Source organism: Gambusia affinis, linkage group LG09, assembly GCF_019740435.1.
Source record: "Gambusia affinis linkage group LG09, SWU_Gaff_1.0, whole genome shotgun sequence".
Classification (NCBI taxonomy): domain Eukaryota; kingdom Metazoa; phylum Chordata; class Actinopteri; order Cyprinodontiformes; family Poeciliidae; genus Gambusia; species Gambusia affinis.
In genome coordinates this window covers 8,229,554-8,253,704 of record NC_057876.1, presented here as the reverse complement: position 1 = coordinate 8,253,704, position 24,151 = coordinate 8,229,554, and the positions used below count along the sequence as shown (strand labels likewise).

Here is a 24,151-nt window from a genome sequence, read left to right as displayed (position 1 = left end):
ATGCTGTAATTTATAATTTCACCTCTAATGTAACAAAAGCCAATTTCTTACATTTAAAATAGAAAAGCAACAATTATTACAGCAATTGTAAAAGGAATATCCTTATTTTAGGACTATATATAGTTTTTTTAATTAATATTGAATTTTATGTGGTACACACTTTCACAGTTATAATTTTGCCTATAACATTGTTTTTCTCATGTCTTTTCTAAAAATATGAAGCCGTAAAACACCACCTTTTAAGATTATTGGACAGGACGTTTACTCTTTATAGAGTTTGAAAATAAGCTAATTTTAGCTTGATCTGCTGTCGACCGCATGACAAACTCTCAGCGTGCCAACTTTAATTTTGGATCCGTTTAGGACTGAGGGCAGGCGCTGCTTTCAATTTTTTTTTTTTTTTTTTTTTAAGAAAGTGACTTGAAAGCCTTTTTAGGGGGCGTGTAATTTGTAATTTCCTTCTTTCAGCGAAGCTGACCAACAGTGAGGTCGCTGAGAGAGATAGTCATTATATTTTCCTAACAAATATTTTATTAATCTTTAGTCAGAAATTGGCGACACCCTGAAATCAAAAACCCTAGTGCCTATAGTCTCCCTCTTGGAAAGTCTAAGACTTTATTCTTCAAAGCTCATTTGTTTGCTCACAACATTCAAACATTGTCCTTACTTGTAACTCCAAGGACATAACCTTTTAACGATCAGTAGACAAAGCAGTCATTATTGTGATAAGGCCATTGTTGAACAATGGTTATTGCTATCACTAGGTAATCCTCCGATCTCCTGTAAATCCACCTGCCTCTGAAGGAATCTAACATGGGATGAATTATGATCAAAACACCTAAATTGTTTTTGCATGTCCAAACAGAGATAATATGTTATTGGTCTCAGATGAAAGCTTATAGGATTTCTATCAACAGTTTACTGAATTTCATTTAAAGTCCTTGGGATTCAAACATCTTTATTTGACTATTGTTAGATCAGAAATCTACCCTCAGAAAACCATCGTCTTCTGAAATGTCAAAGGCTATATTTTAAATAGTCCTTCTGCATAATAAAGTGTGATTCCATCCTTACACACCCCTTATTATTGGCCGATGGAGGCCATGCAGCTCAGTGTGCAATGCGTTTGGTCTTTGTTTACGCTGGAGATGAAGGTCAGCCCCTCATTAGTGCTGCAGCATCTTTTTTGATGTTGTGATATACATAGTAATCAAGTGTGGCTCACATTGGTAGTTACTGTTGACCTTTAGTTAAAAGCACATCAAAGTCTGGTTCTTTCAAAACTTAATTATCCAATAAAACTACTGGCTTCATGTACAGTGGACAGACCTCACTTAATCTTCTTTCATTAGCTACAGTAACCCTGTATGTATCCCATGTGTGCAGCAGAGCACATGTCGTCATGTTCATGAGTCCATTATGCTTTTATGAACACTGCTCACACATGCACAGTTTTTTATGTTGGCAAAGTAGATTCCCTGGATTTTGCTGTTTGACGTGCACTGGCTTCTAGTTCAGTTTTTAGAAATCCTGCTTGTTACACAGTGGTGCACATTGGCACCTCTACGTTTTCTGCAACTACCAGGGATTTGCATGTCAAATAACATAATGTTACTACTTTGCTCCTGGCATTTGTGAAAGCTGTGCAAGAAAGCCAAGTAATCAAGATCTGTGAACGGAAACATTAGACGGATTTACTGTACATTGCTGCATTTATAAATACCCAATTTTCCTCAAACATCATCCAAGCTTAACTGATCATAAATCACAATTAAGGACTCTCAGACGTATGATTTAGCACTGTTTAAAAAGTACAAGTGACAATTTAGTGGCTCTCTCAAGGGAGAAGTTGATGGCATTGCCAAAGTCCTGCATGTGACATACTGTAGTTGCAACCATGCTATATAATGACTCGCTGCAATACATTCAGATCTGAGCCATTTATTTAATTTATGTTCCTTCAGCAAGTCCAGACCTAAAACCATATTTTACCTGAATGAGGAATATCTCGCAGCTTGCACATTACTGCTGCAAACGTTGAGGCACATAAGGCATTATTAGCTCATTAAATCCACAGGCAGCATCTGGGTCACATCTCTGCTTTGAGTGAGTAAGATTAGGAGAGGCTTTTCATATTGAATGATGAAGCTGAAGTTTCGGGTTTAACAAAAAAGCCGCATCCTCCTTGCTTTAAATTAGTACCTGATTTACTTTATTAGGCCACTGACAGACTCATCTCATCTGGCTTGAAGCTAAGGTGCATGTGTGCAGATGCACAAATCTTTTAGCACATAATTAGCTTTTGCAGACCTCTTAAAGGTCTATCATAGAGTAGCATTTTTTTTTATTGTCTTTAATATTATTATTATTGCAATTGTGATTAGTTTTTCAAACAAATATGCATTAAAGAGAAAAAAGTGGTTTTGAGTCCAATAAAATGTTGCATTTATTGAGTAAAAATGTTGTCTATTTTGGTGAATTCAATGAATAGAAAAAGATGAGCGTCTAACCAGCCAGTGACAAATCGGCACCAATCAAGAAACACTGACTGATTTAAGTTTGGCCAGTTGATTTTTGTACATCTGTTCCTGGCCAATGCGTGCTTTGTGATGGCTTTGACTATTTCTGATTCCTTAATACATATTATTTAATCAGCAACACCTGCAAATGTTTGTTAATATAAACCTAAAAACAATGGAGGTCGCATCTTTAGAAACATAATCAAAGAGAAAAAAAAAATTGTACTTGAGCTACAAATCACTAACCTTTGGCAAAAAAGGGATTCATGGTCCATTTTGATAGCAGGCAGATTATTTGGCACATTTCTATGTATTTATTTATTTTTCTTTTAAATATTAGGTTTTGTTTTATAAAGTTCATTAAAATGCAGCTGGATGATAGTGTTGATTATTTATGAATGCATGGCTCTGCTGTTATTTGAACTGGTGCACAGCTAAACAGCGATGAGCTTTTCGAAGGGCTGGCACAGAAAGAGGACCTGATTTCCGTTTTAGCTTCATCTATGGAGATTCGTGTCTAGTCGGGGCAGGAGTTTGTTTTCTGCATCTCTGCCAGGAAACGTCTGCCAGGCTATAGATTCCCTTCTTCACCACACTGTAAATTACGCACATTATTCCAATATTACATCCGAATGCTGTCGCCGTAACATTAGAACCAGTAGGAAAACAATGTCAATATTGGATGTATAAGGGTGGCTTCTAATGTAATGCCAGTGATCTTGGTTGTAAGATCAACTCCCTGTTGTAATTACCAGCCAGATTTCAATTAGCTCACAGAAAATCCTCAGTTCAATATGTTCTTTAGGTGTAAATACTTGCTATAGGGAAAAAAAAAAAAATGTTTCTACACTCCTTTTTGTTAATACACCACACTGATTCGCTCTCAACGTTCAATGCACTGCAAATGAGTGATACATTTGTTAAAGTCTGGTCGCTTAGTTGTTCAGTATAGAATTAAATCTGGAAATAACCCAAGTGATTCTCTCAAAATGTAGATGGGTTGACCAACTTGTACTTACAGCGTCATTTAGACAAGATGGGAGGGGGGGGAACAGTTGTTGTTTTACGTTTTGAAATAACGGTTCTCAAGTCTGATTCACTTTATACAAGCAGTGTCATGCCACTGCTGTTCGGATTCCTCGCACTTGCCTGAATTTTATTAGAGAAAGATCCCAGAAGACTGAAAAAGATCCATCCTCCTTTCCACTGTAAGCCAGAAATTGATGGTTGTGCTGCGATGTTATACATGCTGTCCCCATAGCTGAGCACATGAGAGCAGCTTGAAATATCACCTAAATTTTCTTTGGTATGCTTGCGTGGATCCTACTCACTAAATCTAATAAAAAAATAAATAAAAAATTACCTCACTACAGATGCAGAAACATTATATAAACAATCAGAAGACATAACATTTGGATGAATCATAGCATACATAAATAAAATATGTATGATGCAGGTTGTATATATTGATATAATTACCTGGATTCACTCAACCTTAGGAGTGTTGTTGATCTATGATAAATCAGGCTACATGCTCTGTTAGATAAAAAAAGAAACACACATTTTAGCTCCAGAAGTCACATCTACTACATCCATTTTTTTTTAAATGTTTTGCAAATGCAGGGAAACCTCTCAATTCAAATCAAAATCAAATCAAATCAAATCAAATTTCAAATCAAATTTTATTTGTATAGCACATTTCAGCAGCAAGGCATTTCAAAGTGCTTTACATCAAATCAGACACAGAAACACAAAGCAACATAGAATCAACAATCAAAACAGAACATGAAGTCAGGTTCCGTCAATAAATTTGTAATTGATTAAGTTTAAAATACAACTCTAAACAAGTGGGTTTTTAGTTGAGATTTAAAGGAAGTCAGTGTTTCAGCTGTTTTACAGTTTTCTGGAAGTTTGTTCCAGATTTGTGGTGCATAGATGCTAAATGCTGCTTCTCCTTGTTTGGTTCTGGTTCTGGGGATGCAGAGCAGAACCAGAACCAGAAGACCTGAGAGGTTTTGGAAGGTTGATACAAAAGCAGAAGATCTTTAATGTATTGTGGTGCTAAACCATTCAGTGATTTATAAACTAGCAACAGTATTTTAAAGTCTATTCTTTGAGCTACAGGGAGCCAGTGGAGGGACTTTAAAACTGGTGTTATGTGCTCTATCTTCCTGGTTTTAGTGAGAACACGAGCAGCAGCATTCTGGATCAGCTGCACCTGATCCAGAATGTAATTGCAAATGTAATTTATGTGAACAAACAGTTTGAATGTTGTCATTTTAAACACATTTCCCCCATAAAAATGAATGAATAGTAAAAATATACATCAACCAAATAGATTTTAAAAAAATGGAATTGAATTGAAAACCTTTCTAACCACCAGTCAAAACATGCTCAATGCTCAAGCAGTTTTATTACACGGTAGAATCAATAACTCTACATGGTGAAGTTGCTAAAAGACTTTTACGGTGAAATGGTGATTAAAAAAAAAAGAAATTTCTTCTGGGACACCCATCTGTTTGGAAAGACAACAACTTTCATTATGACTTTAACTGGGCCCATCACCAGCACAACCATTAATTTCAGAATTACTGGCATACCATCCCAAATGACTTGGAAACAAAGAAATCACATCACTGTCTTTCTGGGTTTGCAGTTATGAAGTCAGTGTGCTGAAACTGTAATGTTAGAAAATGTCCCCTAATATTGTAATAGTGAAGAGATACGCTGGTTGAGACAGGTTTGTTTGGATAAGGTTGTGCACAGATGCATTTGACTTTTTTCCAGCAAATTCAAATTCAAAAACACTTTATTAACCCTAAAGGGAAAATGAAATAAAATTGTAACTTCTTTGTGTACCAGACACAGGACACAGAGGGGAAACAATCCAGAGTCAAGATTGCACAAACAGAGGCAGGTTCTGGAACAGATTGGAACCAAACTGTTTGTAATCGTAAAGCTTGATTTAAATGGAATATATGATGGAAAATCTACTTTTTAAGCCTTTAAATAAATGTTTTGTACTTTGAGTGTCTGGGAGTGCAAAAATTATTTTATTTATTCTCTCAAAGTGCTACATAGATATCTTTACATTCTTTTTGGGTTATACTTTTCAGTCTGTTAATTTTTTTTTCTATTGCCTTTAACATTTTTTGTTTATTATGTCACTGCATTATATGTAGAACAAGTAAACAAGGTCAATCAGTTTTGACAAACCATTTGTTTTCCTTGCAGTGATTTTGTTGTCCTAGTTCAGTTATGTTGAAGTTGCAAGGAGACAAGTCAAAATGTTCAGTTCTAGCTTGTATTAATGCACACAATTCTTTACATCGTCCCCCGGCATCAGACCCTCTTTGAGGTGTCTGGTTAAATTTTATTTTTCTCAGTAATGTACTCACAACAGTGGAGAAAGTCTGTTCACGCAGAGCTTCAGCAACCTCCACCAGTATCAATAGGGATTTTCCAAAAGACTTTATCTGAGTGAGAGTCAGTTCTTTCTCTCCATGGAAACAAGGGACTCAGCAAAGTGGAAAGTTGCTATTAATGCTAAAATGACAATAAGTGTTATTTTAGACATGTCTGTTGATAATGACGTCCTGGCTATTGGTTTGATAGCACTGTGCCATGGGGTTCTGTTAGCACTGTGTGCTAACTTTTAGCTGCCTCCTTCAGTATAAAGCGTTACTGCATGTTTTGAATATGATTATTTAACTTTTCTTTTTTGCGTTTTTTTTGTCTTGGAGGACACATACAGACATTCAGTGAAGTTCTTGACGCTCCCATTAGTTAACTCCTTATTTATATTATATAGACATCTTGCATTATATTATATGTGTACTTCAATTATGCTGTGGTAGCATTAATATTTTAATAGGTATCCAACATGCATGAATACCGTGGTTAAGCTACACTGACTATTGTAGGTAGTATGGATGGTATGAATGGAGCTGCTTGTTATGTACATACTCAGTATTTCTTGAGTGATTTAATCTTTGAAAAATTAACTTTTGGGGTGTGATCGAAAAAATTGAAAAATTGAGTGAACGTATTTTTTCTTCCATAGATATCAAGAGTACTTTTTATTTTAATAACACAAAATTTAGTACAATCATTATGTCTCAGACAGTAGATAACCATTTGTTTACTGCCTGAGTCATTTCTAACATCTCGTCAGAAGGTTTTATCACCTTCTGCTCTTTAGTTAGTGGAACGGCTTCTGTTGATCAAGCTGGTGTTGAGAATGAATAATTCTGTGTTTTCCTTTTATCTATTTTAGTAAGTTGCTAAGCCAAAGCTAAAAGAAATGGCATGTTAGGAAAAGCTAAGATTACAGGATACGAGGCGCTAGGTAATGCTCTCTTTGGGGCGTAGCTTAGGCTAACAAAGGAGATCACAAACTTTTCGGGCGCGCCATTTTGTCTGTTAGCTGTTAAAGGTAGCAGGTCATATTAGACCAGCTGTAGTTTGGTATTAATAAATGAATTCAACTCACTGACTCTTCTGTACCTCATACATCAAGAACGCAGCATGGAGAACGGATAATTCTCGACCGTAGTTATGCCTTGTATGGGTTGTTATATTTTACGCTGCATCACAAAGATAGGCACAGACTGCATTTGTAACTTTAGACGCTTTTAATATCTTCAATATATTTATGTTGTCATTCAAATAATTTATATTAGTCATAGCATGTTGTAGTAATTTTGATGCATCAATAAAAGCCAGGATGAAGAACTAATTAGAATTTTTTTTAAATCAGTTTTTAACTGTAAGCTCAGCGCTCATTTTCAGTTTAATTAAGTTGATTAGCATCATATGTAGTTTTCCACGTCATATTGGTATTTACAGTTGGTTTCATACTCACTATGTGCATGCATTTAAGAAAAAGAGAAGTCACATAGATGCGAGAATGGGTCACTGGCTCTGTTTGCAGCTTTAAGTCCTTATCATTTTAGCAGCCAAGAGAAAACAGCTGGTTTAAACATTGTCAGCAGTTAAGGGAGAGGCCATTATTTATTGGCTTTGTGACCAGATAATTCATCTGACCTGCAAATCTGTCTTTATTTGGGCTGCCCAACTCCCTTCTGTGAGTTTTTTTTTTTTTTTTTTGTCCATTTGGTCAGGAGTCATATTCATGGCATCCTTCATCCAGTGGTCAAGGACTGAGATTGAGATGACGTATCAGCATGCAAAGCAGCCACACAGTCAATGCGCACCAAATCCTATATGCTTGTACAAAAAAATATATCAGAAACGTTCCAGCAATTCGCCGTCAGAAGCTGCTACTTCTTTGTCCTTGAATTTTATGCCAAATCTCTTAAGTAATAATGACTGCACAGGCCCTGTCTCTGATGAGAAAAGCAAATGAAAGGACAAGGAGGCCCTCATTTTTCACTGTTGTAGTGGCACTCATTCCCAGCAGGAGCTTTTATGAGGCTGCAGTTTGGTTTGACATTTTTGTGAATGTTGGTTCTGAAACATGCCAATCACCTTGATTTAATGTGGCACGCTGTTGTTCATCAAGCTCAGGAGCTTATATAAAAGAGAGTGCCTTCAAGTGCAGTATGTGTGTGCATTTATCACCGATGTCGCTGTATTCAAGCATATGTTTAAAGTATACTTTTTTGAGCAATCAGTTTAGGGAAATGCTTACCACATTTCTGAGTCACATGCAGAGTGCAATTTTATCACAAGCTACACTTCTTTCAAAATGGAGGCTGTGCCCCGATGTGAATTGGTGTCTTTGGAGAGCAGCACTGAGCATGATGACATCAGATTGGACTATATTGGCTTCCCTTTATGACGTTTTAATTGCTTTGACTCCATATTTTCCCACAAAAATGGGAAAATATTTTAGCAATATTTATGAAAAAGCTAAAAATCTGGGGGTTGGGGGCGGGCGGGGTTATTTTCTTTTTTTCATTTTAGTTTGACTACAGGTTTGACAAATTACAAGCCATCTTCTGTAATATGCGTTGAGTATAGAGCTGACATTATTACCAAGTAGGCATAAGGACGCATGGGCTCACTGTAATGTTTCCTATAAAAGGTAATAATAGCATTTGTGTCTTTATTAAGCAAGAATTTAAACTTACCACAGGATAGGGGAATGCTAGCAAATAATCAATTTACAATTAATTGTCTATTAATGGTTAGTTAGAGAAAAAATTATTTCACCTAAACAGGCCTTCCCTCAGTGTTATGGGGAGATTGTCATCCATTAGAGGGCACTGCTGTTCTTGCTTAAGCAAAGCTAGTTGTAAGAGAAATAATCATGACGAGGCAACCCAGAACAGCAAAATTATCTGGTCCGGTGTGGGAAGCAAAATGTATTTTATGCGTTATTGAAATATGAAGACTCGACAAGCGCCTAAAGTTTCACCCTACTGTCGTTCATGCAGCCGTGCTGCATGGCGGAGCAGAATCAACTTCCCAAACAAAAACTACTGATGTGCTACAAAGGTTAAGATGTGATAACAGGAGAGCTGAAAAAATTGTAATGTGATTGAAAACGATATGATGCAAAAAAAAAAAAAATCAGTGGTGAATGTTTTTGTGAGTTAATGCATCTCATAGAGCCATGGTTTGACATGAACAACCATAACCATTTGCGCAGAGCAGTGTTTCCCAACCCTGGTCCTCAAGTCACACTGTCCTACATGCTTTAGAGGTTTCCCCACTTTAATCTGCCTGATTCAAGTGATTGCAGTTCAACAAACGCCTGTTAATCAGTCATCAATTGAAATCAGCTGGACTGAAGCAAGAAAATACCTAAAACATGCAGGGCAGTGAGCCTTGAGGTTGGGAAACACTGGCTTAAAGGGATGGCAACAAGCAAGACAGCTGAACTGAGTGTCCATCCCTCCACTGACAGACTGAATATTAGACCTAAATGTTACCTTCTCTTTACATCTCTGTTCATGGAGAATTAAGTACGTCACATGTTTTATTCTTTTTTTTTCCCCCTATTCATCAACTTAATAGGTTTCTGTTTTGTTATATTTTATAAATATATGTAAGTTTAATATGTGACCATTAAACTGTTAATTTTCAGTTAATTTAAAGATCATTCAACTTTAAATTAATTAATTAATCAATAACTTGTATCCCTAATAGACAAGGATTTTTCTGTTCTAATTAGTGAATGTGGAACATTTGCATCTCGTGGACGACCACCATGTCTTACACTGTCCTGCCTTAGCATTCCAGGCATAACAAATGAACAAACTGGATAACTACATATACCACAGCATTTTTGCTGTGGTATATGTAGGATCTCTGGGGACGGTACCCTAATAACATGACCAACTTTATTAAATCAGGGTTACGCTGACATCTAAGTAGACAGGTTGCATATTGAAATATCATCCTTTGTTTATATGACCTTCAGCTTTCTGGATTATGTATTTTAATGTGTACATGAGCTGAGAATGAGCAACCAATTTCTTTTAAAACGTCCTCTTTATATTTTCTCCCTCATAATCATGGTCAGTATTAAATGACTTTGGGTTGTCAAACCTGACTTACCTCCCACATCTTATTCTCTCATTTTTAAGCTAATGTCATTAAGTACACACTTCCAGTTCTTCAAAAACAAAAGCACTTCCGGTTTGATTGATTTAGAAATTTGACGTTATCAAGTCAAATGTATTTGTGTAGCACATTTCAGCGACAGGGCAGTTTAAAGTGCTTTACATAATAAAAACATAGTACAATAATCAACTGTGAAACAAGCCATGAGTATTACATTTTGTCAAATGCCATTGTTAAAATTATCAAAGGTAATCATCATCAATTATTCATCAAATATATTGATCATTGTTCCAGTTATTAGTAATCAAAGGCCAATTATGTGGTGCTAAATCTTTTCAACTGTTTCGTTTTACTGAAATACAAAATTAGATTTATAGTGATGCCGTTGCACCAAAGTTTGCTTGAGCGGATTTACACCATCACAAAGGATCTGGACCTTAAAATGGTCCAGATCACTTAAAATGGACCATATGTGTTGGGTGTGAATACGCCCATAAAGAATCTCTGTTCAGCATTGGCCTACCCAGTTTAAGTAGCAACAACCTGCATATTAGATTTCAAACTGGAGTTGAAGTAAATACATTAGTAGTATAATGTCTTAGCTGCCCTTTTTGATTTTAGCTACATACCTAAAAGGCCACACATATAACATAAAGTGGTTTAAGTGAAGTGTTGTCAGGTTGGGAAACCAGTCGTTATTAGTCATTTCTCACAACACAACGTGGCATCAACTGAAGAAGTTTTTCCTTTCTTACTTCAAAATAAGAGTCTTAAGCAAAGAGGGGCTATTTAAAGCATAAAGATTGTACTTGTGTTGCCATTGCCATGCTGATGGCAACTAGACAGAAAGCTGCAAAACAGACAAAAAAAGAAACATTGTGGCACGTTAAAATCACAAAATTTTGGCACCCGTGGTGACAAGCTAATGTAAAGATTTTCTTTTTCATGGTTTCCATCATTCTGTCTGTAATTGCATATTCTGCCTGGCTAACAATGTAACAGCAACTGAATCCATTGTAATCAGTGATTACACCTTTTCAGGTCAGGATGGCTTGCTTCGTTTGAAGTTTGATGTTGCGGAGCACTAATGCGGCTTTGCGAATGTCTTTGTTCCAGAGTAGTTACTATAATAACAGTGTGGAGAGTCAGATGCTCCATCTACTCAGAAACCCTTATTTGTTCCTTTTTTTTGTCAGAGTCCATTCAGCCTCTCTCTAAGGGATGTCGAGGCGTAGGAGTACATTTGGCAGTGTGCTCAGACTTTTTATTGCAATGCACAGTTCTCTCTGCTGTAGGAGAATAAAGACTCCGCAACAGTATGTGTGCAAAGAGGAATGAACTCTGTGCATTTTCCTCTGCATATGGGATCAGCGAAGGGACATCCGAAAGTGTTGTGCCAGTGGGGCCATTTTGAATAATGATGAATAGGAATTGGACTAGCAGAATTCAACATGTCCCATTAATCAGGTACTGAAGAATTGGGGAGGAGGGTCTTTAATGGCATGTACTTGTTGGAGTGCCATCTTGCATTAAGGGCCAATAACCTGATTTAGAGTCAGCACAGCGCCCGCCTTTGCTAGCCTCTCCCTGCCAGCCCCTCCCCCATCCTCCACCTTCCTACTTCCATCACCCCTGTTGTATTTATTATGGGCTGCAAGGCCACGGTGATGAGACGATCAATACATCTGGGATGATGAGGGGGAGCTCATGCAGTCTCTCCCTTTCACTGTTTCGTCCCTTGGCGGTGCTTCAGCAGGTAGGGAGATCAAAGCGGAGAGGACCTCTGAGATGCTGCTTGTGAAGAGACTGATGAAGTCCTCTGTGCCCGCACGTCCTCCAAGCACACACACACACACACACACCCACGCGCACACACGCAAGCACACACTTCATCACAATGTCCTGCGTCCTTGCTCTGTCCTGATTAGAAAGTTTGACCCGATGTGGTTTATGTGAGCGAAATTAGAGTTATCACGCATACGCTGCTGATGTGTGGAAATCCAAAGATAAAAAAATACCTCATGTGAAATTTGGTACAAACCATGAAAATGCATGTGTATATGTATGCTTATGGATTTTTAGTGGTACGCTTTTGAAGGCCTTGGGTTGATATGCAGTATTCGCTGCTAAGGGGATCAATATAGGGTGCTTTTACCAGCTGAACCCATAACAGATAACGTGTGACTGATCCTAATTCAAAATGAGGCAGAGCAAATGTCACTATAAAGTGTTTACGCTTTCTTACCGGGTTCCTTGCAAGTTAACGAGAGAGCAGAAATGGAGAGTCACAGACTAAGGCTGGATTGTATTCAACCCCTTGATCTCAGAATGTTGTTTCTAAGTTATAAAGGCTCTTTAGGATGCTGGGCGCTTGTAGGTAGAAGAATAAAAATTGTGCCTGTTAACAGAATAAAACAGAATTCTGGGATAATAATTGTAAGGCCACCAAACATGAAATTGCAAACAATAACATTCTCAAATTTAATGACATATTTTATCATCACAAATTTGAATGCATTTTTCACTTATAATTTGGCACATATTTTGCACAACTAAAACAACAACAAGTCTTTTAGAAGGAACAATAAAATAATTGTGCACAGCCTTACAATAATACTTTGTTACTGAAATTAACTGCATTTAATTTCCTTTGGTAGGAGTCTTATTAGCATCCTACATCTGGGCTTGATATATTTCCCAGCTAAGCTTTGCAAAAATTCCCCGATATCAGATTTCGTGTCAGATATAATTCTAACCATTGCAAAAAATTTATTTTTATAAAGTCTATGTTATGTGGAGTTTGATGTATGACAGAGGCTGCAAAATACTGTCATGTCTGTAGCAGGTACCTGTTTTGAGTCAAAGCTGGCGGGTATTTGGAATTGTTCATAGTTTTATCCATTTTGATATTAATGTTGGATGCAGAAAAGTAACCATGGAGCATGATGGTGACATCACCAGGTTTCACAGCATGTATCTTCCGGCAATGCTCAGTTCAAAACATACATATTGAACCTACCTTTTAGTCTAGATATATGCAGTGCACAGCATTGATGCTATCAGCTTTTTGGTAGCTCACTTAACTTCTTTCCACCTTATATATTTTATAAACTATAACAAGTGGAGCATCATAATGAAAGCCCTAATGCTCCCCTTATAAAAGCATATCTGTTGAGCCTCACCTTGGCATTCAAACAACAATTCTGAGTACCACAATGCCAGACAAGACATCATGTAAGAAAGAACAAAAAAATAAGATATATAAAGTGATATGCACTGAAAGTTAACCACAAGACTGTAATGTGAACAACCACTTTTGTGTGCAGTTGATATATTTGGATGAAATAGACTTGACATTTTGTTTTGTTCTTCCAAGCATAAAACAAGTAATATATATATATATATATATATATATATATATATATATATATATATATATATATATATATATATATATATATATATATATATATATATATATATATATATATATATATATATATATATATATATATATATATATATATATATATATATATATATATATATATATATATATATATATATATATATATATATATATATATATATATATATATATATATATATATATATATATATATATAAATTACTCTCTACTGGTGTCTGCTCCCCAGTTGATGAGCGTTTATCTTCAAACTGAAGTCATAAAATGTTCCATACTGTGTGTTTATGAGATAACTAGTAATATATCAGCTCTTAAAGGGGCTCACTGTCATTTTTAAGAGAAATTGGGTGAGGTTTGGGGGTACAGAAAACCTTCTGCCAACAAGATACACTCTTATGTTTCTCTTGTCAGTTTACTGAATTTAGGTGAGAAATACGAATTAAAACAGCTTTATTAGGTTTAGAGAATTGTCTAAAACATTTGGTTGGGTTCAAGATTTAAAGAAGCTGCCTAGAGTTGGAAAAATATCATCACTATGATTGAAATACAATGTTAATATGTTTTACTCTAAATACATAAAACAGACAGATGGACGGATATTCAGAAGACACTGATAAATTAAAAAAATTACACCCCAATATTGGATTGAGAACAGAAAAAAGTAGAAGTTTTATAACTTCTACTTTTAGAAGTTATAAAACTTCAGAAAAGTTTTATAATGCAGATATATTAGTAATATCTGCATTACTAATATTTTTTTTAAAATGTAACTTATATATTTACTTATTTTAGCCGCTTTTCTAAAAGCTTGAAGAGCAGAGTGTTTCCCACTGTGTTGCATCACCTCTTCTTTTTGACAAATATGAAATGGAGAGACAACCTCCTATAGATTTATAACAAAAATAGTTTTGTAGTCTTCATGCATACAGACATTTTTATGCTTCACATGCTTCAGAGTCTTTTTATCAAAATTTTCCTTTCATATAGAACCATAGAAGGTAGACCACAGAAATCTGTTCTAGTTGCCCAAAATAATGTTTATTTATTTTCATGCTTTTCAAAGTTTTCACATATGATGGTTTTAAGAATTAGGTCGACTTATATTCTAAGAAAAGCATCTTTCTCAGTGTTACAGTCCAGAGCAAAAAGAGAATGATTTGCTAATCAAAACTGACTGCAGGAATGGTTCAGTTTTCAATCTGTCAGCCAATGAGAGGAAAGGTTACATGTGTATTCACACAGTGTAAATATCTGGTTTTAACAGCATAAATACAAATGTACTGCAAGATTGTTTTTTTTTTTCTAAACATTTCTATTTCTATATAGAGAGTTTTTTTTTTTTTTCCAATAACACTCTTAACACCAGAAGGACAAAATGGCCACATGTGGTGGATAATGATTCACTAAGGAGCAATTTCAGTTGCACTTGGGAGTGCTTTGAAAGTCTTATTTTGTTTTTTACCTAAATGCATTGTTTTGATTTAAATTGGCAGATATGAACAATTGAGTTGCAAAATACATTGAATCACAGTTACTATCCCAGTAACAGTGTGTCAAATTGCAATCGCAAAGGACTGGATTTAAATGATATATGTTGCTAGTTAGACGCATTCAACCTGCCCTTCATGACAGAGGATCAAACGCTCATGGAAAGTGGTGTGTGTACACTGTGTAACTGAGAAGAAAGAAAATAAATAGGAAAATGGGTTGATCATATTCAATTTAGCTATTTTAGCCATACTATACACAGTTAAATATTTCCCAGATATTGTGCAACCCTAGTATTTCAGAAATATGATTCTTTACTCTTTATGATGGTAATATTTAGTGACAGACTGTGGTAGATGTTTGTTAGGTGTCATTTCGCTTTTTTCTTCAAAGATATTTTCATACTGAACGGTGTTCCCTTAAAGTGCTGGGATTCTGCGTTATTCCAAATTCAAGTATTGTACAGACATAAGCAGGAGTTAAATGTTTCCGTTGATTTAGTGCATAATCCTTTGAACACAAGGATACGACAATGAAGTCTACAAGTCTTTTTTTGGCTCTGCGACAGGAATCCCACTGAGCCGGGGAGGCACTTTGTCAGTATGACTTCTCTAGCATTTTGAAGGCTTTGTCAGCCCTTTGCCCCCAGCAATTCATGCCTTGTAGTCCCCAGATTGGATATGGATGGCTTTTCATGTATTATAACATAGCAGGTGCTGGTTTTGTCAGCTTCTCCAAGCCATATTGTCCACAACAAATATTCCATTTGCAGAGGTATCGGAGCAGGTGGAACCATCTACAGCACTAACAAAATATATGTATGTATTGTAAATAAAATGAGGGCTTTTTATCTAAAGCTGAGAGAGTATATGCCACCAGTAGGTAATCTGGCAATGCGCGGCTGCAGCGATAACAGCACCTTCAGGGACGTCAGGATTGCTTTCTCTCACTGGTTGCGTGCCCTGCAACGGCTGTTGATACATTATAAATCATTTACACAGTCATTTTGGAATGCAATATCCCCTTCTAAATGCTGGCTTTTCTTCTCTGTGGTTATTAGAGTGAACTCGGCAGTAGGCACGCAAGTCTGAGGGGGACCCTAAGCCAAAGAAATTGAAAATTGATCAGCAAGTGTGGGAATCTGTTAGTCCAGGCACCACAGCTTGCACCATGGGACTGTTGATTAGCATTTACAGTACAACACATTCACCAAAGGTAGTCTTGCTGCCTGCAGCTAGATGCCCCATCCCGCTACCCCATCCTGTGTTCTTCCCACAGCGTGATCACCTGTAAGAGCAAACCAGAGGGATAAAATGTCATTTCCATTATGCTCTTTTGTACAAAAAAAGGAGAATGAAGAAATTATATTCTCTGTGTCATTAATCAGGACATTAAACTTTTACTATGTTATTAGTCTTCAGTGATTGGTTCACACCTCAGGGTTTAAGCACATACTGTTAAAGGGGCGGTGTTATATAAAAACAACTCTTTTGAGCTCTACAACATGTTATAATGTTATTCTCTCAACAAAAACATGCAATGTTTCCTTGATTCCTGTGTAACTAACATAAAGTGGGTATGCCTCTTTAAGAGACGGAGGTTAAGGAGGCTGGGTGGTCTACCTAGTTAATAGGAAGCTTAGTTTCCGGTGTGTATGAACCAATCAGAATGCAGACTGTTGGTTTGCGGGAGCGATCCGACGTAATTAGACTGTTGAGCTGTGCAGCGTAAGAGTAATGTATTGAGACAGTTAAAGTATTATATACAAACTGTATTATGTACGAACTGTAAACAAACCATATTTGTAAATAGATTTTCTGGTGATCATTCATCTTCTAGGCTGGAAATAGTTTATTGAGTGTGAAGACTGAACTTCAGTTTTCTGCCGTTAGAGCCATTGTAACCGTTAGCTCTTTCAGGCAGTTGTTTCATCTTATTCTCCGTTCAGCTAAAGGTAAAGCCTAAACTATGATATATTTTTGCATTATTAAATATATACTATTGAGGGCAAAACATTAAAAAAATATGCCTTGTTACACTATGTAGTGCCCCGCGCATCCGGCCTGAGAGCCACTATACAATTGTCCCAAACGTGTCGCATTGAGATTGGTGAGCATATTCTGAGCCTTTCATTTGGGTTTTTGTTGTTTATCACATTGTTGTTCAAAAAATAGTCTCTATTTGAGTTATTTAATTATTCAAATGTAAACCTTTGCTGAGTTCGAGTAAAATGTAATGTTTTATTATTGTGTTTGAAAAAGGATTAAAGCTAAAACAGCTTGATAAAAATTCTATATTTCTGCTGGTCCTGTCTGTTGACAGGTCAGGTTTGTTTTTTTTATGCTGGATTGTTCTTGAGGTGGATTCCTCCTATGACCTTGATCGTGAGCCTTCCCACCTGGACTTAGAGAAAGAACTGGATTTCTTCTTTTCCATTTGGAGTCCTGCTGCACCCTGCGGTGTGGTCGGCGTGTAACACTCATGTCTTCACACACAGTTGGTTATGAGACCACTGACTGACATTTTTCATTCTTATTGTTTCATCCTGGAATTTTGGACCAGTTTTTTTTTTTTTTTTTTTTTTTTTTGACCTTATAACAAACTGTTGTGTAGGAAATTCTCCTCCTGTGAATGATGTTGAGCTACACCAGAATTGGAACTGAATTTGTTTAATCTGTTGTCTACAATTTAGATTTTGGATTACCAGGGTGCACCCAACAGATTTGGAATTGAGAATTAGCACTTGGCCAAGTATTATTGTTATTATTTTATGTATTTTATTGTGTGTAATTTTATTTTCATAATTGTGTGTCTTGTGCAACTGTCAATTTTATGTTTTATGTTACTAAAGCCAGTTGTTCTTTAAATCCATCCAACTACCTTTGTGTGTCATTTAAACACCCCACTGTGCTCCGATAGCCGAACCTATTGGCCCATTTATCTAAAATATATATAATACCCTTCTCTACTGTGTTACACTTGCATGCGTGTTTGAGAAATCCTCCTCCTCAGATCTGCAGCTTCCAAGCTTCTGTATCACAGAGCAGCCCTTCGCTCTACTCTCCTGGTCAGGTCCTGCAAGCTAGGGAGCAGCAATTAGCAAACACCTGATGAAACTGGAGCTCTGCTGAGCTCATTATAGGAGCTACATTTCAGTGAAAAGCTGGTAAAATCATTTTTGAAGGGTCAATAGAGGAGTGCTGTTGTGATGACTTCCTGAAGGCAGAGTTTCAGACAGAGCAGGAGTTTTAAATGGCCCTATTTCAAGGCCTTAATATATGACTCAAATTTCTTTTGACCCCTATTGATAGTTCCACAGTAAAAAGGGTACCACTAATGCATGCTAAAAATTGTTCAGATTTGTATTTATTTTTTTAATTTAATTAAAAATCATTAATAATTGTCTTGCCATTACAGTCATATGTTCTTCGTTTTGTGAACGTACCACATAAAATTCCAATGAAATGCATTGACGTTTGTCTTGGCGAGGTGACAGATGATGGAAAAGTTCAAAGGGTATAAATATGTACGGCAATATAATTGGCTTTGTTTAAAGTGAAGAATAATTACCTGCTGACAGTTAATGCCTTTCCCCATACCAGTTGTCTTATTAGCATCTTCAGGCACAGCCTGGCAGGTTGCACCACACTTAATTATATTACGGATTGATGATAGCACTAAGAGCAATGTCATGTTTGTGCGAACTGTTTAATATCATGACAGAAAAGGACTCCCGGAGTCAATAATAATGACTGGCTAAAAATGGTAGGTTGTCAGGGAACTTGCACTAATTTTCCTGTCCTCTTACTCTTGCAGCACTGGCTGGAAGATCTGACGAGCGCACTGGGAGGAGAGTGTGTGAGGACCTGCATATCTGTGGCTGTTTCTCATCATTTCTAAGCTGGTGGGCTTCTATATCACAGCTGATGACTGTCCCTCCGGAGGCTGGATTACAGGGGTTAGCAGCAAGCCTGAGTGTTTGCTGAAGGGCGTGCCCCAGCTTGTATGTTGGTCACCTACCCTCGCTCTTGCTCACAAGGATCATGTGGCTTTGTCCAAGGAGAGATCGTTTTCCCTTGCAGAACTGGCATGGTGTCCACAGTTGCACCAATTTCAGCGTGTCCTTTTGGGTTTTAAGCTTCTGCTGGTGCTTCGCGGCCCTGAGAGGTCAAAACTACCACCCCACTGTGAACACGCAGTACGGGAAGCTCCGTGGGGTGAGGGTGCCCCTACCGAGTGAGATCCTGGGGCCCGTTGACCAGTATCTGGGGGTCCCTTACGCGGCTCCACCCGTGGGAGAGAAGCGCTTCATGCCCCCAGAGCCGCCTTCTTCCTGGTCGGGGGTCAAAAACGCCACCCACTTCGCCCCTGTCTGTCCCCAGAATATTCACAATGCAGTGCCAGAGATCATGATGCCAATATGGTTCACCTTTAACCTGGATATAGTTACCACATACATACAGGATCAGCACGAAGACTGTCTTTACCTAAACATCTATGTTCCAACGGAGGATGGTGAGTGTGTCGAGTATGAAATCCAAACTGTCCTCCTTTTTCTCCTGTCTCTGTTTCCCACTCCTTCTGTCCTATCTCAGAAACTCTGTCACCTTTTTGTTTCTTTCAAGCAGAGCATGACCTGTTGTCTGGCGCATGCTGTGTACGTGTTCATTAGCTCAGCCTTCCATCTTGATTAGATCTTCCGCTTAGTCTTTTCATCAACTCTCCCCTTCCATGCCAATGTTAGAAGTTCCTCTTTTGACAACTAAATGACTCCTCAATATGACTAAAGATGAAAGAAAAGCAAATTTAATCCAAGAGACAGATTGGAAATACTTGATGCACCTTTTTTGCCCTCACTGTCTTGACTTGTTCTGGGGATATGACCTATAGCAGCCTGCCTCATAAGTGAATGATCTTCTGTAGGGTTGGTGAAATATTCTGTCTGGTACATGAGAAGCCTGTGGCATCAGCCTGATCTATGTAAGACCCTTTACTCTCCTTTCGTTGTCCAGTTTACTTCCTATTGAGCAGAAAAAGTAGAATATTATGCACAAGAAGCAAAATCCAAAAAGTTGTATTATTATTTGTGGATATTGACTCCTTAAACTCTATCCATTACTGACCACTTAAAGGAGAGCCATACAGAAAAATTCACGTAAATCTAATGGGCAATGCCAAAAAAGGCAGAAAAGTTTGGGAAAGTTTAACCACCTTGTCCTCTGTGTGGCTGTAATGGGTCTTAAATAGAAGTGCATGTGAATATGGGCTTCTTTTGTCCCAAGGTGCAGCAAATTCATTCCACCATTTCAGAATATTTCTGCAGCAACACCCCAGTTACTTTTTTTTCCCAACAGGTCCTCTGTTGTTCTTGTCGTTGATAAAAAGTCTAGTGAGGGTGGGAGGGGGGGGGGAAGGGAGAATACGAGTCTCAGCTGTTGCATGTCACCTGGGTTCTGTTCCAGAGCGCTCTGTTATTTTGTAGTTTTTCCATTCATTTTACAGTCAAAAGAATATCCAAGGAATGTGCGAGGAAACCCAACAAGAAAATATGTAGAAAAGGAGGTATGTAAAAAAAAAAAAAAAGCAACATGGAACGAAAGGGAAGGAAATGAAAGAGTGAAGAGAGTGATTCATGCTTCCTATCACCATCTACCAACTCCAAAATCAAAGTGCTAATTGGGGTAAATGTGGGGCCTTGTGACTCAAATCAACCTTGACATAAGTGTGAGGGTTGAGTAAGTGTTTGATTCCAATTTGTGTATGTCGGTGTGTGTAAGTTGTGTTGTCTTTTGTCTCAATGTATGAATGTGAGCCAAGAGTTGAGAAATATGGTCCCTAAATAAATACTGGGTTGAGAATGTGTACATTTTAATTCACGACTTTTTGGGAAGTTTATTTTGAAAATGTAACTTTTATGAAGTGGGGTTCTGTGAAGTAGCAATCATAATTTTACCTGGAGTGGAAGTTCAATAGAGGGGAGTTGTAAGGAGTCGGACAAATTGTACAATAATTCCACAAAGGTTTTTACTCGAACAATCTGTACAGAATTTAAAGTCACATCAACTATTTTAAGATCAGTTTACATAGGTTGAAACATAATTAATTCACGTTTTAGGACTTGTATTCTGTTAGCTACCAAACTGAACAAATAAAAAGCTGTAATTTATTCTTCCACTCTCATCGTGCGTAGCTGTGCCAAAAATGACTTCATAGCAAACTACCTGATTATCACATCAGCTGAGAATCAAATTTCTCCCAAATTCAAGTCCAGTGAAGCTGTGAAGCTAACTTTTGGATCTTCCCCTCTGGTGTTGGAGGTTTCTTTCAATTAATCCTTGTAAAAATCCAAGAAGCTTATTAAAACACCAGAGTCTAGGAACGCAAGGAAGTCTGGATGTTGCGATACAAACTGGCTTTGTAAAACTGGCATCCTTGCTGGATAGACCGTGAAGTTATGTCCTTGGCAAGTTCCTTTCATGGCAGAAACAGCAGTCGGGATGTGATGGCAGCCGAATACAGTCATTTCATCTGCACCAGCAGGGAGATTGTGTTCTCTTTGGAGTTCTCGTTCTCTCTTTGCTCTGCTCCTGTGTTCTGCCTCCTAAGCCAACAGTTCTTCCTCGATCTGCTCTGGCTAAAGCAGATGTTATCTCACGCCAGAAAAATGGCATAGTCCCTCAATTTTACTGGCTTGCAGTTGTCTCGGTTGAACAAGCAGACTGAAACAACCAGAGGCCTCACAACACAATTTTTAGGTAACATTAATGCTGTTCTGGCTGAGGAAAGAACTCTAAAAACTAAGTTACGATTGGATGAAAGAAGTGTAGGAGTTTATAGCACACTATCATAGCACTGGTTTAGGATTTTTTGGGTTTAGGGTTTTTACTTTTATAAATTTTATATATGTTACTGCATCTGACTGATGCTGCTACTACAAAAGTTGTTTGTCTTTTATCATTATTGGTAGCTCTTGCACAGAACCCCTCTTCAAAACATTCAGATTTCACCTTTAGGTGAAATGCAGCTGTTAATTCAGAAGCACAAGTGCTGGGTTTGAGTCATGAGCATTTGCCAAATATTTCAACTGGAAGAATCGGAGCCTTAAACATTGAGCTAATATGAACCAACGTTCAAAATTCTTTCTTGGTGCAATCGGAACATTAATCTGTGCATGAGGCCGTTTCTTACACACAGCCACAGAGAAACAGCCCTTTTTTCATTAGTAATAGCTAAGTTATCACTGCTAGTAACCGCAGAGGGATAATTTTCTGTCAGCGCCTGAAGGCAACATGTATGCTTTACATTAAAATCCTGAGCATATTTTGTGCCACTGCAAAGATTCCCTTTCAAGACCTTTGCCACTGATTTCCACAGAGGCAGAAGGCAGCTACTGCCCTCACGGTGCCCACTTCATTCCTTCATTCTGCTTTGGTAAACCAATTTTGTCAGAGACAGACTGGCCCTTCAGGCGCTCCTGCTTCTGAATTAGTCCCAGATGTGGTATATGCAGAAATATCTATTTAATATTTCCCTTCCAGTTAGAAATTTTCAATTATCTTTCATGTGTATGGTAATGAGAAAGCGGTTTATCAAAAGTTTTCTATGTCACTATTTTGGTATGTTATTAACTCCATAGACTTTTTTTTGTTGCTGATGACAATCTAAGTTTGTGATAATATTGTATTTTTCCTAAGAAAAGCAAATTTTTTTGGCCTGTGGCACATTTGTTGTAATCGATTTAATGTAGAAATACATAAATGTATCTGCATTTGCATGTGAGAGTGTGTTTGCAAATACACAGAGGTGACAAATTAAGATAAATACTAACATAATGCGTATCAGGCGCTTGTATGTATCAAAATGCAAGCGTTAATCTTTATGAAAATTAAAAGATCTATTGGATTTTATAGAGAAAGTGGAACTGGAGCTTTTCCAAGACGTTCCTTCATCCTGTGTTTTATTATAGGAGAGAGTGGGAAACTTACTGATTCCAAAAGATGCTCAATGTGAGTGAAATTTCAGCCTCTGCCAAAAAAACATGTAAACACTACTCTTACAGGACCTTCGTAGATGTGTGAAATCAGTTGTTTCAATGTCACACAGCTAAGACACATCTATTTCATTTATGTTTGAACATTTCGGTTTTGTGAAACAAATGGCAAATGGAAATGTGTCTTCTTTCAATACAAGAAGACGACAAGTTGTGGAAAACACTGTTGATGGAAGTCTAGAACCAACATCTAATTTGAATTTCTAAAACAAATACAAGCGATGGTCTAATTATGCGAAGGCAAGTAGAGTCCCTGAAGAATATGACAAATCTGCTCTAGTTTGAAATGCACAAAAGTATTTTAAAACACCTCTAAGAAGGTAAAAGAAAAGGAAGATTAGTCATAAGTATTGGCTGTTCACATGAAGCTGCAACTAAATTTATAAGAAAACATAATAATGTAAAGAAACTATGTGATAGTATCAGCCAAAGTTATAATGCAGTCAAGGTTATGAAGGGCTCATTGTTGTGATATTATATTATCTCTATATAATCTTAATACTGACTTTTCTGCTGTCTTTTTTGCACTCAGCCTTGGAGACTGAACTTTATTGTCCAAGCTTGGAACGCAATTGGGTTGGACGTTTGCTGTGATTTTCCCCCACAGGGTCAGAAACTATCACGACTTGCAAAACCTTGGCTTAGCATGAGCTATGCCTAAAGTAAACAAGCAAGTCTCAACAATCAGTAATGGCTTAGAGTTTCATGTCAGGTAACGGAGTAGAGCTTCCACAGAAAATGCACGCAAAGGACAACATTTTAGATACTTGCACTCCGTTAATCAAAAGGAGAACATTGATTAAGAAATTTTTCAGTACAAGTCATTTTGCCACCGAAGGAAGAGATTTACATTTTTTCTTCAGGGCAGGCAGAAAGAAAGTGAGGAATGTTTGTCGTGAGGAAGTTCAGATCTCAATTCAATTTGTCATAACAGCCACAAATCTGTGCAGCAAAGTATTAATTGTGATGTTTTTTGGTTAATGATTCCACCACTTCTTATATGTAAAAATCATGTTCCCTTAATGACAGTGATGCCATTTTGAGGTACGTTTTACAAAGCCACAATGTTCAAGAGTATAAGAGTAGTGATTTCGTTTTTACTGCCGTTTATAAAACTTTCAATGGAGCCTTATT

At 37.2% G+C, this 24,151-nt stretch overlaps 1 protein-coding gene across 1 annotated transcript in view; it reads left to right on the top strand.

The window, feature by feature from the left end:
• Positions 1–24,151, top strand: part of nlgn3a (neuroligin 3a) — a 186,031-nt gene that overhangs the window by 28,568 nt on the left and 133,312 nt on the right. Inside the window, exons 3-4 of the mRNA XM_044127108.1 lie at positions 18,784–19,482; positions 20,470–20,529. Of these exons, the coding sequence (XP_043983043.1) occupies positions 19,011–19,482; positions 20,470–20,529 (532 nt within the window). The 5' untranslated portion in view covers positions 18,784–19,010. The remainder of the gene's footprint in view (positions 1–18,783; positions 19,483–20,469; positions 20,530–24,151) is intronic.